This window comes from Hippoglossus hippoglossus, chromosome 5 (genome assembly GCF_009819705.1).
Source record: "Hippoglossus hippoglossus isolate fHipHip1 chromosome 5, fHipHip1.pri, whole genome shotgun sequence".
Taxonomy (NCBI): domain Eukaryota; kingdom Metazoa; phylum Chordata; class Actinopteri; order Pleuronectiformes; family Pleuronectidae; genus Hippoglossus; species Hippoglossus hippoglossus.
In genome coordinates this window covers 29,555,009-29,574,352 of record NC_047155.1, presented here as the reverse complement: position 1 = coordinate 29,574,352, position 19,344 = coordinate 29,555,009, and the positions used below count along the sequence as shown (strand labels likewise).

Sequence of the window (19,344 nt, the reverse complement as noted above, 5' to 3'; positions counted from 1 at the left end):
AAATTAAGCGTTTAAAGAAAATGGTAAACGGTATGAATTCACATAGAGCTTTCTGTCTTGATGACCATTTACACAAACATTCATACAGTGCATCTATGGGCAGCACTTTCTATGGGCACAATTTGGGGTTCAGTATCCTGCCCAAGGACACTTCAGCATGTGGAATCGGGAAGACTGGGATCAAACTGCCGACCTTCTGGTTAGAGGACAATCCGCTTTATCCCCTGAGCCACAGCCATACACTGTTTCTTTCATTATGGCTCACAGCAGTGCTGCAGTGTGTTACAACAAGGTTAAAATGCTGCATTTCCCAAGACAGACCAGACATTAAATTCACTTTTAACAGTTGACACTGAGTCATACAATGGAGTGAGTCACAGTGCTCACCTATAACAGCTCCACCACCTGTCCCTCATGGTCTCTGTAGGTCTGCAGTTAAGTCTTATAATAAGTGGGGCCTAAATGCAACCTCCATTGCGCGGCCAATGAAATCAGAGGTGCTCAGGGGAAAACTAATCTCCATGTTTTCAAATGCAAACTCAAATCTTGGCATTCAATGGACTGGGCTCGACCGCTGGGAAGACAGGGGGTCGTGAAAAAAAAGTGTGTGCAGAGGAGAGTAAAAAGGGACTGGAGCGTAAAAGTGGCCCATGGGGAGAATGTTGAGGGGTGGGGGTAGAAGACTCAAGTGAACAGAGGGGCAGGTTGCTCAAGTGGTTGCTTTATTGAACCAGCGTCTGTTAACTTGACAGCGCCACACTGAGCGAAAGAAAAGAGATTCTGGTGAAAATACACTCTCACACACACGGGATGTCACAAGTGTGTGTGTGTTTGGACATTTTTGTAAAGTGAGGTCATTGTTCCGCTACCTTTTTCAAGAGGAAGATAACTCAGCATTTGAATCCTTGAGTTAAAGGTTCAATTTGGCCATTTTCACAAACAGCAAAGGTACAAGCCCACAGCAGCATAAGTGATATAGCTCTAACATAATTCAGACGGTTGCTCAAAAAACTGTACAATCTTAACAAAACGGAGCAGTGAGTGACACTTCTCTCAGTTTCACATTCACCCACTTGGATTGCCATTCATATCTTTTGTAGCTTTTCAGTGTTAACATTTTGAATGGCACTTTTAGTGTTTAAATTAATGTGCAATAGTAACATGGCTTCTGTTATTTCACTGTGTCACATACATAATGCATATCTTCTGCAATTTGACATGTATATCTATCCCAGGTCAATTGTGTGTGCAGATGTGTCTGAGAATGGGACTGGACTCAGTATCAGCAGATGTCCAATATCAAAGGTGGTTGGGAGTCAGAAGGCCTTACTGGCAAAAGCTCAAGCTATGGAAACAAAACTAGTTGTTAAAGTTTAGAAAAGGCCCTAGTTTATGTTAAAACAGACGCTTCCTCAACATGAACCACATGCAAAGGTTTTCTGGCAGAAAGCATCAAAGGCAAACTTCTCCTGTTTGCGTGCAATGCCAGAGGCCAGGAAGTGACAGGCCACATGGCAGTGAGGGGGTGGTGGGTGGAGTTGGTGTTCGGGAGGCCAGGTGACACATGACAGGCTGAAAAAAACCTCCACAGTGCTTCAGGACGGAAGCCCAGGCTGCCAAAAAGACTCACGCAGAAATCCAGTCAAGCAGTCAGTTCTGCTGTTCCCAGCACAAACATACCACATCGCCTTGACACACCAGGTTTTCCTCTTCGTTGGCATCCTTGCCAGAAACTTTTCTTCCTCTTTCAGGGCAGAGGAAGGAAGTAAGCAGACAGACCGACTGCTGGACACGACATCAGCACTTACACTTGTGTTGCCACAAAACCACGGCTTTGATTTTGATACTAATAAAGTTTAATAAAGTCTGATGAGACCTCAGCATGATAAATATGATTTAAAATTGAGAGATTTATTGATTATTTTTGTACAATGTCACAAGTCACACAGAAAAATTGCTAATCATCATATTAAAAAATAACTGCTTTACCAAACACCTTGAGTGTCCGTGGAGCAGATTGACAGAGAAGTCTTTCAATTCCATTATACGTTTTTGCAATATCTCAAACAGAAATGTCCATAACGTTACCTGGTACAGAGTTTCATAGAACTGAACTTTTGTTTAGCAGCAAGCAGCTAATGCTGAGCTACAGGCAAAGCTCATGTGTCCTGGCCAACTCAAGACAGAAGTAGTAGATCTGATGATCACATAAGCCAACGTCCCTAATTAAAAGGAGAATGTAGAATTACAGAAATGTATCAATAAATGTAGAAATACCCATATGAATTAGGCAGAGTTAAGCCTGCCTACATAATTAACCTAATTAAAATGGTCACAAATATAAATAAATAGAGAAATAGAGAGCTAAATAAATACATGTAGAAATAAATAAATGAATAAATGTAGAAATAAAGAAATACAAAATAAATGTAGAAATACATAAATAAAACAATAAATATATAAGTACAGACACATGTTTGATTATGGTACAGTTAGTTATTTCATATTGAAGCAAAAATAATAATTTCAATCATTTTGTTTGGAATATAAACTTTGAAAGCAGTCATATTAAAAGATAAAGATAATAGGAGGGTTTAAACTAGTGTTGTCGAAATTGTGTGCTATGAATAAAGTCCACAAAATTAAAGATGTGCTCAATGACTTCATTAGTGAATAATGCACCTGTATCACCATCCCTGAAACATTTCACAGGGGAATCTGTGGGTATACTCCATTCTCCATCCACACAAAACCAGTGCTTTGCTATTGATAGCCCGTATTCACGAATCACAATTTGCCTCATTAGAGGGCTTAAGGTGACAACATCTGCCCCTAACTCTATACGAAACCTCAGAGAGAGCTGCAAGTGAGGAGGGGCCCCTCTCCCAGAATGAACAGAAGTTTAACAGATGTCAACAAAATAACAATATTCACAACATTCACAATCCAACATAAACAGAGAGGTGTATCAATGTTTAAAGTATTTAAACTAAAGAAAAAGTCTGATCAGGTCTGATGCCTCGTGAACAGCAGCTCTGACAAATACTGGAACAGAGACAGGGGTATTGAACCATATAGGTCATGTGATAACCAAACAGCCCTTTTCATGAAAACTAAGCAGCAGGAGGGTTGAGTTTTCCTTTCATCACGGTGGTGTCAATTATTTTGAGACAGGCTACATTAACTCTTACAAGTATGAAAAATACCAAGGAAGGTGTTAAAAACTCAAGACTAATTTACATTTGATATAATGAAGGCACTGCACTACACCTGCACATGCATCACAAATCTCAGTGTTGTTCCAAGGAGAGAGAATAAGCTGTTTCATAATAAAAGTGTTTCATTTGTCAGCTTTTCAAAATGAAGACCAACCTTTTTACAATCTTTTTTCATACGCTCCATAGGTCTGTTTATAAATTGATGGTTTAAAGACAACAGATATATAGTAGGCCTTATATATCACCTGTAATCATTAAAGTGGGTATGTATACCTTTGATTTATATTCTGGGCCTTCCTCTGCAGGACAAGAGGTTTTACAATATTGAAAGATGGAAAACAGAATGAGAGGAATAAACCCCCTCTCTCCTCAGAGACTGTAGGTGGAAGGATCAATAAAAAGTCTGATTTGAAAAGTAAGCTCATAAAAATCTGCCATTAGGTCCAAATTCAGTATCTAAAATATGTTATATTGAAAAAAATGAAGACTGGCCCTGAAAAGAAAGGGTTTGCTCCATCCAGACAGAATGCTGGCCCTCACATGCCTGCAGGCAAGAGGCAAGAGTCCCTTAAATCAATGCCTGAGCTAATTGCTGGTGGAGCTAAGAGCCTGGGTTACAGCAATAGGATCAATGTTTATTGTGTGGATGAGCTGGCAATTGTGCCTGAATAAACTCAAATTAGAGTATTTCTACCTCATTTCCATATGAGTAGCACCAAGACAACAGGCATTAATCCTTCCATGCTGGGATGCAGGTGTAAAACAAAACAGACAAGGGACGTTTTTAAGGTTATTAATAGGAAATCTAGTGTTATAGGACGGCGACATGCTGTGCTAAGTAAAGCACTAAGTCTATAGAGCTGGAGGTGAATCGTCACCTTCCTCCACCAACAGTGGAACAGGAACCGTCAGTGGCTAGAAGCAGAGTGGGAGGAATTCAGATGAGCAGGAATTCTGTGATATAAAAACCGAAGGTCAGTGGTGAAATTAGACTTTTTTCAGTAACTCGCACAAAATAAAATCTATAAAACCTCATGCATATGGCAACATATGGTAATTCAATGCATCTGTAATTGTTGTGCTGCCAACCGTGTTTAAATTCACACATTAATTAAAATGATTGCCTTTTTATTCCAATTTTGAAATTCTAGTGATTGTAAAGCTAAATGTCCAGATGACTTATGGGTAAATTTGTGCATGTTAAAATGTTTAGATTTGATAGCCACAAACTCTAGGGTTTGAATTCTTCACTCAAAGGTGTGATGATGATAATGAAGCATCATGTGAAGTGTGTGGCAGCTCAGACAGGACAGTAAGTTCCCCTCCGTCTCTGACAGTGCAAAGCGACTGATGGAGGACTCCAATACAACAACACAGCAACATGAAGCTGGAACTTGTAGACTGACTCTCTAATCAAATCTTTAATGGTTATAGGGAGAAATGTCATATTAATGACTTGCTCATATTTTAAAGTTTATTTACAAATTATGGGTTGCCAAAGTGTGAAAGATCAGTTGTTGAGCCTCTTTTTTTTTTTTTTGTAATGTTGTAATGTGTAATTCTCAGAGGTGTCTCACTTTAATAAGACAACTAGTGTGTATAGTTGCAGCTGGATCTTGGTCCAGATGTTGTGTGAACCTTTTCTCTAATGACCCACTGGGCCTCCCTGATAAATTAAGGGTTAGTTAAAAATACAAAGCAAGTGTCTATTAACCAGTTCTCAACTTGGCATGCTTGCAGGTCCTCCTTTAAAAGGCCTCATAACTGCACTGTACAACAAAGTTGCCTCTTTAAGACCCTATAAACCCTGAGTGTGGAAAGGGTCTGCACACTTTTTTTTGTTCCGTTGCTTCATTTACTTATTTGTAACCCCTCTTATTACAAGCTGTATCTATATTGAGCCTATATATAGCCTATGGGTCATAAAGCTTAATGTTTGGTGTCAATGTGACAGATATCTCAAATGCTACAACGTGTTCATCCAAAATTTCACTATAGCTAAATAATATTTAAAATGATGATTTGAAAAATACCATGTGAAATTGAATAATGTCAGAACTAATTGTGTCCATACAGCCCAGCCTCCCTCGCCCTTGGTGGTGGAGCAGCCTGAATGTCTCCTCTCTCTCCCTCAGGTAAAATGGCCTGCGAACACATGAATTCAACGCGGCCCTTGTGGCGAATAGAGGAGAGTCTGCTGCTCATTGTAGCTCCCACACAACACGGTGGATTCCAGCAAACTTGTTGTATGCCTCTTTAGAGCAAATGCCTCTCTTTTCACTTGTCCTTGTATACCTCTGACCAAGCTAAGTCTTTTCTTGTTCCCTCTCTCTCTCTCCCCTCTTTAATCCGTCCCTCCATTTCAGGAAGAAAAAAAAAAAAAACACAAAACCAGGTTCACGCAGTGCTTTAGTGGCTAAAAGTGAAAGAGCCTGTGTTTTTTCTTTCCTTTTTCCCTCCTCCCTGCGCTGAGTTGAGCCTTGAATCGCTTTGGAAAATTGCTTCTTTTGAATAGAGGGCATTGGAGGAACAACGTTTAATGGGATCCAAAGGGAGTCTCCGCTCTTAAACAGGTGGAAATTGGACGTCCTCGAATTTATACCAACACTGAGTAAGTATATAAGCCGGCGTGGAAAAGGAGGGATCCCATCACCGAGGATTAGCAGCTTTTCTCCTGGAAAAAAAATAAATCCCAAAGTGAAAAAGAAAAGGTTACTGTGTTAGTGGAAGACTTTTATACAAGCGCTCAAATGATTGTTAAAAGATGGAGACGCAACTTTGAGCATAATATTTAAACATGTTCCACCATTTTCCCGAGAGAACTATAGTTGAATATTGAGTGGCAGGTAGGTACCATAGGTGTCAGATATAAATCACTGCCCCTCCTCTACAGGCCCGCGTGTCAGTGACGTGCGTGTTGATAAGTCGCCTCCTGTCAGCCGCTGAGGAGTTGGGTGCCGCTGATGTCAGGAGACAGTGATCGTGCAGAGGAGGAGCGGCCGCTGCCAACATGTGACAGAGAGCAGGCTTCTCCACACACATCTGACCAATAGAGGTAAACTCCGGCTTCATGCTCCCGCGTTCTCCACCGCATCACTGCATCTCTCTCTCTCTCTCTCTCTCTCTCTCCCTCCTTCTTCTTCTTCTTCTGCCCTAACGAGCTCTGTAATGTCCTGTTAATTCTGTGTGCACTAGTTAATGAGCATTAATCCATCACCCCTGGATGCTATTGTTGCAGGGGGGATGGCCATTTGAATGCAAATGCGTGACACTGTGACAGCAAGGTGCTTATTAAAGTGATGTGTCCTCCTGTCCTTTCTGCTGGGAGCTCAGGAGAGTGAAAAGACGCGGGGCAGCTGCAGGAGCGGCTCGGACTACACCAGTTGTTGCTCACACCAAGTTCTGCTCTGCTGCTGCAAACAACACGAACACAACAACAACAACATGGCAAGTTCTGCCTCGCTGGAGACGGTGATGTCCTGCGGTAGGACCGGAGCGTCCGCGGCTCCCAAGTCGCTGGCCTTCTCCATAGACCGGATCATGTCCAAGAGTTCGGAGCCGAAGGGGAGCGCGGAGGAGCGGGCAGAGGGGAAGAAGCTGCTCGGTCTCTGCTGCCCGATCCCCTGCATGATCCCGCTGCAGCCCTTCAGCTACGACCTCCAGGCCAAGGCGCTGATGAACTACTCCGAGCTGTGGAGAGCCAGTTTCAGGGGAACTTTTTGCGGCGCTCCGTGCAAAGGGAACTGCGGCATGTGCTGCAAAGCGGAGCCGAGTCTGAAGCAGCCGCTGCTGACGTCGGGAAGCCGGGTGGTGAAGCCGCAGGTCGTCCACCAGGCCGTGGCCGTGCCCAGCGGCGGCTCCCTCTACTATCTCAACTACCTGGACTCTGCGTACCAGCAGTCGGAGCTGCTGGCCGGACACTGGGTGTCCAATCCGCAGGCACAGGCCTCTCTGTCGGCGCACCACAGACTCTTGCTGCTGGAGAACGCCAAGCTGGCAGCGGTCGGGGCCGACAAACTGCCCACACCTCAGTACCCGCACAAGGAGCATCTGCCGGGGCAGCTGGACCAGATAGTGAAGGAGAACCACGGCCTGAGCGCAGAGAAGAACGGCGTCAAGACGCACAGCAAAGTGAGCGGCAGCGGCGCCGCAGACGGAAAACCCAAAAACTTCACGTGTGAAGTGTGTGGAAAGGTAAAGTTCTTACACGAGTTGGATTTATACATTTTGATTCAACGTTTTTTAATCAAATAATTAAAAAAGGAATCTTACTCTCTCCTTTTAAAACGAACATTTCTCTTCAAAAGAAAAAATAACACAAATAAATGAAATTATTGTATCCGCGTTTCTCTGATATGTTGTCACTTAAAAAATGTCACAATAATTCAGAATGATAACCTCGGTGGGTTTGTGTTGTCCGCAGGTTTTTAACGCGCACTACAACCTGACCAGACACATGCCGGTGCACACCGGGGCCCGGCCCTTCGTGTGCAAAGTGTGCGGCAAAGGATTCCGCCAGGCCAGCACGCTGTGCAGGCACAAGATCATCCACACACAGGTGCACAGCACTCATCTGTCGGCTGCAGCATCACACAACGCATTTCGTTTGAACGATTTTTAACTTTTATTTTTATTATATATTTTTTTCCATAAAGGAAAAGCCCCATAAATGCAACCAGTGCGGGAAAGCGTTCAACAGAAGCTCGACGCTCAACACGCACGTACGGATCCACGCAGGCTACAAACCGTTCGTGTGTGAGTTCTGCGGGAAAGGCTTCCACCAGAAAGGTACAGTCCCCATCACTCATGTCTTCTTCACAACAGCATTAAGATCACACCGTTTCATTGCCCTATTAGTTCATACCATTATTATCATTAAAACTCTAATATTTCGTTGCCATAGTCTCCGCTCTAAAAGGCCAAAACAATAGAATTTTGATTTAATATTTTGCTGCGTCCTTCTGTGTATTTTCATGACGAGAGAAAAAACAAAAAAAAGAGATCATCATATTTATTTTTTATTACAAACGAATATGTTAAAAAATTTAATTTGTCCTTTCATCGTCCTGTCAAGACAAAGACAATTTCCGACAAAGAGGAAAGTGATCTCACTTTACTTCATTTTTGTCACTGGAATTATTTTTCCATCAGTGTAGAAATCTCTTTTTCAGTTTTTTTATTTTTTATAGTTTGCTAATTTATTTGTTGAGTCTTATAATTATATGTGTTGCTATTTATCCCCGCATAGTTTTACTAGAGGTGTAGATAAAAACAAAAAAAATACAGATCGTTATACCGTATTTTGTTTCTTTTAATTTGGCACGAGGATTTATTTTTCGAGGCAGCTGATATTTCTGTGAGGGTTCAGTCGGGCTGTGGAACAGAGTGGAAACATCCGTGTGAAGGAATCTGCGGAGTTCGTCGTGTGTTGAAATAAATCGGATCGGGGCTGAAAGCATGACCATATGCTGCAGCTCTCGGTTGTCTGTGAGTGTAATGAAAGAGGAAATAATTGCAGGCCCCGTCGATGAGCATGAAGCGATCAGTGGAAATAGGACATGTCACTTTGCACGGACTAATTCTCCCTTCAAGACGCAGCATTTGCTCTGGGTCAGCTGCGAGACCCCGGCAAAGTTGGGAATCGGGCCTTTTTTGTTTCGTTGTCGCTGCGCTTGATTTTGACAAAGTTTGACAACTTCTTGACTCCGGCACACAAAATCCTGATTAATGAAGGCTGGGCCGAGCAGAGGGACAGACGGGGCTCTAACTTCACCGTGAACTGTTGACCTTTGTGGGGGGGAAGAAAAGCGAGGAAAATAAGGCCTCTTTCATCCTCACTTTCTCAGACGAGTGGACTGCACAGGGTCTCACTGTCCTCTTCAACGCTCCATTAAAAACGGTCCATCTTCGGTCGTTGTGTCAGCAGTGAGCTCGTTTCATCCAGACGTGCTGCTTGGTTGTTCAGCTTCTCTTGACAACAGCAGCATCTCCGTTATTATTACATATTTTGGTTTTTAAGAAAAAGTCAAAGAGAATTGCTCTGCATCTTTTAATGATCTCAAGACAGATAAGAAGCTGCATGGCGCTTCATAGCTCTATCGTTTCTACAGGTCATTTCTGATGAATGGGTGTTTTTAATTCCATGAGGCAGCAGTGAAGCTGCTGGTCTGTGTCAGTGCAAAACTTCATTCATTCTAATTCTGATTCCACTTTATTTATTCCATTTAATTTTTGAAGAGAAAGATTCATTTTTTCTGTAATGTTTGCCATTTTCATGTATTGTGAAAATGTAATTAAATTCTTTACTTTAATAATTGTGAATAATTAGATTTTACATTGTTCACATGCAACAAGTATCTTGGATCTAGAGCTGAATTGATCAGTCAGAGGTTTTGTTATTAGTTAAAATACCAAAAGGCTGATTTGGATTTTTGTTGTTTATTTTTATTTTTTTTTGTGCCATTTTAGGTATTGAACTGTTGCACAAGATATGGCTTTAGGTTCCAGGAAATTGAGATGAGATTATTGTCATATAATGACATTTTATAGGTTAAACAATATAATAAGCAATACTTAAATTACAAGGCTGTAACTACAGCAGCTACTGTTGCACTCAAATAAATGTCTTCATGTATTAAGTCCTCCCGTCCTCTTATGCATGTGCTGATTATTTTCCTTTTTTTAATTCTCCAGGAAACTACAAGAACCACAAGCTGACGCACAGCGGAGAGAAGCAGTACAAGTGCTCCATCTGCAACAAGGCCTTCCACCAGATCTACAACCTGACCTTCCACATGCACACGCACAATGACAAGAAGCCCTTCACCTGCAACACCTGCGGCAAGGGCTTCTGCCGCAACTTTGACCTGAAGAAACACATCCGGAAGCTGCATGACAACGTCTACACTGCGGCCACAGAGGCCTCCAGACAGCTGCAGAGCTGAGCCGAGGAAACAGCCCACCTGGGACTGTGAGGCCTCAGAAAGACTCATGTCCGGCTCTTGTGGCCCTGTTGAAAAGTCCAAGGAGAGGGTTGGGCAGTCCAATCAAATTGGAAATGAGCCCTCAACAAAAACTTTTCTAATCTGATGACTTTTAGGACCCTCGTATCAACAGTGACACTGTAGGGAATGAAGACCAGAGATGAAGATACAACAATATACACTTAACACTGGTCCCATACTGTAGGAATATTATAGTTTTTCTGTCCAGAATTTCATCCTGCGTTGCCAGTTACAAACTGGGATCAATCGTCTGTCTCCTTGATGGAACTGTAAATAATAGGTTATGGAAAAAATGATATTTAAAATGTGAATTGTCCGGGGAATGCATCACCATGTTGTGTATTTCACAGATAAACAACTGTTAATGTGAATGAGTAAGTTATAAGTTATAATGAAAACTGAATGTTTGAGCCATGTTGTTTCCATTTTTTGGCATTTGAAAATAAAACTGATGAAAGTTGTACTGACTATAGACATTTTTGGTGTGGGGTTTTAGCTGACTGGTGCAGGTAATTATATTTAAAAACATTTGAAAAAAGAAATAATTTTCCAGAAAAAGTAATAAGCGCAAAGACAACCTAGGGCACAAATCGGAAAATTCAAATACACAGTGACAACAAATTGACCAAACATTAAAAGTAGCAACGTTTGAAAGATCTGCTGAGACTTGTGAGCAGTTGGTGATATATTTTTTTACTTTCTTTTTGTTTCATTTGTTGTGTTCCCTTTCCCCTTTTATTAGACATGTTGACCTGTTTTCAGCCTAGGCCACAAACATGAGCTTTTTTCTTCAAGATGATGATTATATTAAAATGTATATTTAAAAAAAGCCACAATATTAAGGCCTTGTGGCATCAGTGTCCTGAGCTTTGCTGGTGTTGTATTTTGTATTTTTGTTAGAAGCACACATATAGACACAGGCTGGCTCTAGTGTATGCTCTGCAGCCACTTTGTTTCACCATTTATTGACAGACACGATCTTAATACTGCCGCATTTACACTTGACTCCGACGTAATGATCAGAGATAACATGGGCCCTTGAAAGCGAATTACATTAACCAGATAAACGGCCTCGGGAGGCTTGATAGTGGAGGAGGTGGTGTGTATGTAGGTGTGTGTGTGTGTGTGTCTGGGTCTGGGTCTGTGTGTGTGTGTGTATGTGTGTGTGTCTGTGTGTGTGTATGTGTGTGTATGTGTGTGCATCCGAAGCCGCTCATCAGAACAGGAGATAATGGAGCACTCAGGCCGCAGCTCCTCATCTGGGCCCCTGCGTTAATAGAGCACAAGTTATTCTCGGCACGGCTCCTGGAACAATATTATCCCTGCACACATTCTGTCGAGAGGCAGATCCGTGCACCCAAATGGCGCTCTTTCTATTAACAGCCAATTAGCGCTCAGGCAGGTCGGACAGGCCTGAGCCTGGCAGGGCTAACGGTGCCAGATGAATGCCCGGTGCACCTATTTCCTCAGTGTGCACCAGAGACACGGCGCAGAACATATGTGGGCAAAACTACCGAAATGTCCAATTTAATAAAAGTAACTAAAGAGCTCGTGGACAATCTGTTCAATAAAGTGAAATTGCTTTGTACCGTGAAAAATGACTTTTCCTGGCGGTATCAGTCACTGCAGCTCCAGTAACATTCAAATTAAATGTACAGTGTATTTCCCTCTGTTGTTCACTGAGCCTCGCAACCTATCGGTCCAAAAAATCATTGGAAATTGATTCCAAGCTGGATTTTTAACTTTGCTTTGTTGCAAAGTTCCATCAAGTTGTATGCGTTCGTTTAAAAAAATCTAATTTAGTTCAAAAGTGAATTGTATTTTTTTTTTAAATTTAACTGTTTAATCCTCAAAGTGTCAGTGGTGAATGACAACAAGTCAACACCATCCGAGAACTTGTATAAGTGACGAAGAAAAACAGTCTCCTGGGAAGAGGGGAGCCTGGAAAATGACTCTGATATGTAGAATGAAAACAGGAAATTGAAATGGTAGAATGTCTCAGTGAGGTAAACCCGCACATTCACAGAAACTAACACGAGCTCGATGCCGTCCGGGTCTGATCATCTTCATACATTCCTCTGTGGCAGAGAATCCACCCACTGCACCTTCTCTGTTCTCAGCAGCAGCAGCAGCTTTCACTGCTGAGCACACGGAGGGAGAAATGATGTTCCACATCATCAGCCTGTACGTTTTACTGTTATCCAACAATGAGTGTGGTGAGAAACACACACACACACACACACAGACACGCGCGCGCGCACACACGCACACACACAGGCTGCGGGACATGAACAACAACAATGTCGGAGCAGTAAACAACCTAAAGGCGAGCAGGTTGTCCTTTTCTCTGCACTTTTCCCCTCCCTCCTCCTCCTCCCCCCTCCCCGCACCTCCAGCATCTGAGCAACCGCCTCCACATCCACAAACACGTTCATTGACGAACGGGAGCTTTAATTAAGGCGCGCCCACGCGGGGGGAGATTAGAGGCAGGAGGCCGCGGTGGAGACGCGCGAACGCGGGAGCGCGCGCCAATCAGCCGTCAACAACATGAGGACATCTCCGTGCGCCACCGGGGGGATCACCGGGGATTCAAGCAATTTACGGGCCCACAAAGGAGCTCGTTTGAGACGGGAAGGGAAGAATAGGAGAGGCGGACTTTTTGTCTGGCGGACTGAATTGATTGTAAATGGGAGATTAGCGCGAAGCCTCGGCAGCGGCGCGTTAAGTGCCCGATCGAGGAGGAGGGAGAGAAAAGGACCAATTAAGTCTACCAAATGTTAACTTACATCAGTTTCCCCTCAGTTTAGCCCACATGAAACTCCAATTAAAATGTCCCCGCGCTGGCTGCTTCTTTCTTTACAAGAGGGTGGAGGGGTGACAGTTTGTGTCACAGCAACAAGCAGCCGACAACGTTCCCACAACATGTGATAACCTGCAGCCATTAGGATCACAGCAACACAGGCTTTTTATTCACTGCAATCCCCAGTGTGAGAATATCCACTCAATGTAAAAGCTAAAGCACGTGACACAAGCTGCTCAGCACAACTTTATTATTATTAGTATTATAAATAATAATATGCCAGTGAAATGACAACATGCAAAAAACAGATGAAGAAAAGAAAAAAGATCAGGCAGTCCAGTTACATGTCCATGTCCATGTAATTCACAAACAGAACAAACAAGAGGCCCAGAAGGTTATTTTGTATGTGTGCGCCTACAGCATATTGCATAAAATAAAAGAAGAATCAGGAAAACTCAATAGTTTGACATGTTGGAGCTAAATACCAATGAAAAACTAATGTAGTTAGACAATGCATATGTCATTGAGTAAGATAGCCAAATCTCCCACACACCACCCACCTCTCTATCCATTTGAGAAGAACTGGCCGTTTGGCACAATGAGCCTTCAGGATTCATTGTAAAGTACCGAGGGGTTAATGAGCAGTGGCTTCTCTTCACTAGTTGGCTGTGTTCCTGCTTCAAATGAAAGGACAGAGGATGGAATGGGCAACAATGGAATTTTAAAATGTTGAGATGTTCTGTTGAAAAACACATTTAGCTTGTAAAGGGCAAGTTTGGCATTATGCTTATTGAAGGAAATGTCGTCATAAGCCTTGATTTGGCTTAAAAGTATAATCAGAATGTGTCAGGCACTCCGGTATTCAGGGTGTGATGCATGGAAATGAGCCACTCAAGAAGCAGCCGGACACACAGATTAAAATGGAACAGCCGCGGCATTCACTTGCACCTCATTGAGATTCTTTTACAAAGTCAACCCTGAATCTTTCACCACCGAAACCTCATCAGAATGTCTTAAAGACAGCGGCGAGCAGCTTGTCCCTGCATGCTTGCCCGTCTGCCTTGGCATATCAAGGGCACAATGGGCCAGGAGAAGGTGCTTTGTGGCTGGGAGGGTAAGTGATGGGCTGCTGGGAATTGAGCAGGGAGGGAGATCTCATCGCTGATCTGTTGTCAAACTCCACTCTCTGACCTCCATCCCTCCATCCCTCTGTCTGCCTTGTCTGTAGCTTGAGGTTCGGAATTGTGTGTGTGTGTGTGTGTGTGTGTGTGTGTGTGTGTGTGTGTGTGTGTGTGTCTTTGTGTATGTGTGTGTGTGTATGTGTATGTGTGTAACATTTATATATATTTTTTAGATCTAATTTCGAAAAATTATAATATTATTTTCTGGTATTTTTGAATGAATTACTTACTGTGTAGGACATCAATATAGCAATTTTAGGAATATCCTATAGAGCTCTATTGCATATCGCACAACTCCGGAGTTGGTAAGGGAATTCAGTGTCTATCAAAACACATGTAGAATAGCTCTGTAGATTAATAGGGAAGGCCCTAATGGCTAAACATAGTAATAATGCTTGCAATAAAATCACTAAATATGTGCCTAAAAGCGAACAATCTGTCGCGTTCACCGTACCAGGAAGACAATCCCTTTTTTTACTATCTTATTTCCTTTTTTGTGCTTGTTTTTGACATGCTGCAAGTCCCATTTCCCATGCGATGCACTAAGGACTGAGCTGAGCTGAGGAGACAAGCTTGAAAGGGTACAAAACAACACACAGGAACTGAACTGAACATGGTGACATTACACTCAAGATGTGTGAAAGAACAAAATACACACACCCATTTCCAAATGACACAATCTTTAATAAACTCTGAACTGGCAATCTTTAATAATTATTGTCACTGACTGAACCAGTAGCTTTTAGAAGGGGAGTTACTCACTGGTGACTGAGAGTACTGTTTACAACTCGGCTCTTACATGCAATTATGTTCCTTGTTGCTAATATATCGGCTAGTTTTGTACTTAACTGAACATTAATGAATTTGCTAAACCTAACAAGCTAAACCAGTAGCAGTCTGAATTGATGTTGAATGTTAAAGCACTATGGATTCATTAACTTAAACACATATTACACCAAAATGAGGGTCTTTTCTAAACGGGTAAACCTAAGAGTGAGCTGCTAGCTATTGGGCAAAATGTTAAACTGGATCATTTTCGTCTCGTTCACAGATTAGTGCTCCTCTCATTGTCAGAGCCTCTGAGTGGGACGTAAATGTCAGTTTTCTTTCTACTTTACTTTTCTGTCTACTTTTTTTCAGGGCTGCTGCTCCCTTTAGTAGCCCAGACCCAGTACACTCTCATTATACCTACTCAGCGGCAAGCATCGTTAGCATAGCTGTGCCATGCAATTAGCCCATAGACATTATAAAAAGTTTTTGGGTTTAATAGTACCATGGTGGGCATGTGACAGGTGTGTTTACAGTGTTTGCCTTTAAGACGTCATCAGAAATGATCACACTGTAGAGATGAGCCTGTGTTCAGTGAACAGAAGTTGCATATGGGCCATAATAAAATGTTCTTGTATATATACTAAGAACTTGGATGTCAAGGAAAGCAGCGTAAAATTGGCTTAAGACCCAGCACAACAAGTCTCTGATTACAATGCAAATACAATATATGCAATCATATTCAGCATGTGAAATTGATGGTACTGGCTGAGTAGCCATTTTGGCTATTAGGATACAATATATGAAAATTATACAGGGGAAGGTCCATGGTTTGATCCTCGCCTCTTTAAATAAAGTATCCTTGGGCAAGATACTGAACCCCAAATTGCACTTGCAAATTGCATTGTGTGTGAATGGTGTGCGATAAAAAAAGCTCAATATATAGTAGCGCTGTATGAATGTGTGTGTGTGTGTGTGTGTGTGTTATTGAGTGGTTAATAAGAAAAGAAAAGCGCTATATAAATACACTCAATATACCATTTGTGTTAAAATAACAAACAAACAACTGTCCATCTTCTGCGGGTTTAATGCAGAAAAAACTAGCGCTTGCCAATAATCCAAGTGTGGACAGGGAGGTCGTAACATTAACCATAGAAACTGCCAGCATAACATTTTCTGTCAAAAGGGTCAACAGCTGCTAAAACCCCAGGACGGACGGCATCCCAAGCTGAGCTCTCAGGGTGTGCGCTGATTAACTGGCAGAGCTATTCACCAACATCTTTAACCTCTTATTGAGTCAGTCCATGGTCCATGCACCCTTCAAGGTATCTATCATACTTCCAGAATCTGCGGTTTTCCCTCTCTATAGCAACATTCTCTAGGAAAGTCATGATAATGGTTTGATGCTTCCACAAAGTGCTTTGACTGATTAGTCAAAACCAAAATCTGCTCCCTCCTTCCTTGTACCTTGGACCCTCTTCATTTTGCCTACAGACCGAATAGGTCCACAGATGAAGCCTTGTCTTTGTGACTTATGGCTCAGTGTTCCACACCATCTACCAACTACCAATTCTGGTAGTTGGTAGATGGTCCTGCTGATCCTCACCGCGGGTGCACCTCAGGGCTATGTACTCAGGCCCCTCTTGTTCTCCCTGTTCACCCACAACTCTTCTGCCAAGTAAAGCTCCAACATCATCATCAAGTTTTCGGACGGCACAACCATCATAGGCCTCATCATTACCCCATCCATATCTGTGATGCTGATTGTGATGACCCCACTGAAGACCTCTCCTGGACACTTTAAAAACACAGACAACACAGGCAAGAAAGCTTGTCAGGGGTTCACCAGCATTGTCACAACTTCTACATGTGCACCATTGAGACCTTGCTGGTGGGTTGGATCACAGTCTGGTACGAGAACTCTTCTGCTTACAGCAGTAAATGACTAAGAGGAGTTATACAAACTGCCGGCCATTGAGGATATCACAGGAAACAGACTCCTGGGCATTCAAGATATCTACCACCAGCGATGACTGGCACACAGGATCATTATGGGCCACAGCCCTCCAGCACGCAGACTGTTCTCTTTGTTGCTGTATGGCAGACAGCACAGGAGCAGGACTACACATACCACCAGACTTAAGAACAGTTTTTATCACCAGGACATCAGGTGTCTTAATTCTTGTCACCTGCTTCTTTGCACTGTTTTTAACTTTACCTTTGAAAATGTGCAATAACTTCTGTCCACTTGTCACTTTGGTTTTACACGTTCATCCACACTTTTTCACTTTATATTTTCAATGTCATTGCTCTTATTTTTCTACAGAGCTGACTTGTCCTTCTTGTCCAGCATTTTTCATTGTACTGTTGACCCTGTGTTAACTTACATATGACAATTAAAACTTGAAACTTGAATTTGAACCTGTCTTCCCCAGACCTACAAAGGTAGGTGCCTATGAGGCATCCTGGTCAGATGTCCACATATCCTTTGCCTTCTGCATCAGCTCACTCTTCAGCATTGTCATGGTCTGATGAGAGACGCAGAGAACTAAAGTGGAGTCTAACACCCAATAAAAGACTTTTGGCCAAGAACACGGACACAGCTCTCAGTCTGGTTTTAGACCAGATGGCTTGTACAAGGCTCCCTGAGGGACAGGCTTGTAAGCCCTCTCCAAGTACACAAAACACATATAGATTGGATGGGCAAACGTCTATTTTATAGCCTTGTGAGTGTGATAAGCTGGTTCATCGTTCCACGATTATAGGACAGAAGTTGGACAATTAGTCTCCGTCTCCATTCTGCTATATAGTTTCCCAGGAAGGCTGAGCAGTGTGTTGCCCTGATAATTGGAGGTTACCCTTCGTTGACCCTTTTTGAAAATGGGAGCCACAACTTTTTAAATGATTCCTACGTCATTGCAGACAAACAAATGAACACACATAACACAGTCTATTCAAATACGTAAATCTTTGTCCAGCTAATTTCAGGCAAATTAATCCGATCCTCTGATGCTGCAAACCAATGAGCCATTTTCTCTATCAGGCTCTGGCTGCGCTCAGCCCTTTTCTAGTGGCATTAGTGAGTCATTGTTGGGTAGGATCAGTTGATTTGGGGATGTCCGGTGCTACAGTTAATCCTTTTGACCTGACCTGGCCTTGCTGGGAATCGTCCTCTCCTCCTTCACTTTAGGCCTCTTTGTTAATGGTGAACCAGTCTGTTGGCTCACACAATTAAAGACCCGTTCATACAGAACCTAAATATCTAGTGATGCTACACACCAAGCTGGAAAAACCAAAAGAGAAGCATGAATTGTTTTCTTGCATTTCCTTGAAACTGCATGCAAATTATGCTAAAGCAGGACTTAGGAACATGACTGAAGTCCTACAACTAATTGGTTAAAGTTAGGACAATTTAACCTGCTGACTTGTGGATCCAAGGTTTCATCTAGGTGTGGTTTCGAGCTGTTGTAGATATATTACTTTGCAAAATGTAACTTTGAGGACAGAAAACCACACTAATGGTAAATGGTCTGTATTCAAATAGCGCTTTTCTACAGGGTTTTTTCGATTTACACATTCACACACACACATTTTTTGAAAATACAACCTTTTTCATGATCATGCCTTTATAGATGATTTGGGATTGATCCAGGGTTTAACCATCTTAATCATGAAATCTACATTTTTGACTCAACCAGCAGCAGAACAGTCTGACATTCTAACCCTCTAGAATGGAACTGAAACATTGCTCATACAGTCTGTCCCAACACTGTTACCATTAATCACTGCATCGCTTTACACTGCTGTAGAGAATTTATGCTTGAAAATCATCTTGTGTCCAAACAGAATCATCTTCAATTTAACATGAGACACCAGTGAGGGTGACATATGTATCAGACTGGTGAGAGGAGAAGTCCCTTTCTCCACTGATAATGTACGATTTTATTGTACACTGCACTGCAGCAGAACTGCCTAAACAGAATGTTTGCTTTCTCTTCAGTAAGAAACCAATTGAAATGTTTGCTGTGACTGGTGTGTGTGACAGTAAACTCATTAGAGTGTGATAAAGGACTTAATTAAGATTGAAACACAACACGCTGCTGCAGTGTGTGGATCCATGCCAAGGCAAAATCAATATCAACAAAAGGCACAAGTACACAAACACCAAATTCATACGTGTCCTTTCAGCTGCCCATTTAATCCATCAGTTGATACAAATAGCAGCGCATTTTCGGACTTTACCAGGTGACGGCAGAAAGAAGTCCATGGAAGCACAATCAATACAGCGACTGAAGAGGAATTCAGCAGGAGCAATCCCCCCACTGGGCTTCTCTCAGCACAATAATGCAGCTCAAGTAGCCAGGGAAGAATTT

General features: G+C 42.4%; 1 protein-coding gene across 2 annotated transcripts; it reads left to right on the top strand.

The window, feature by feature from the left end:
- The first annotated feature begins 5,460 nt into the window (after positions 1–5,460).
- fezf2 (FEZ family zinc finger 2) lies at positions 5,461–10,682 on the top strand. Of its 2 annotated transcripts, none has more exons than XM_034586851.1 (5): positions 5,461–6,273; positions 6,552–7,412; positions 7,642–7,776; positions 7,874–8,006; positions 9,912–10,682. In XM_034586851.1, exons 2-5 carry the CDS (start codon positions 6,663–6,665, stop codon positions 10,160–10,162), a joined length of 1,269 nt encoding a protein of 422 aa, XP_034442742.1. In that variant the 5' UTR covers positions 5,461–6,273; positions 6,552–6,662; the 3' UTR covers positions 10,163–10,682. The 2 variants fall into 2 exon arrangements, with proteins under 2 accessions (XP_034442742.1, XP_034442741.1); XM_034586850.1 differs by having other exon boundaries at positions 6,547–7,412.
- The last annotated feature ends 8,662 nt before the right edge of the window (positions 10,683–19,344 follow it).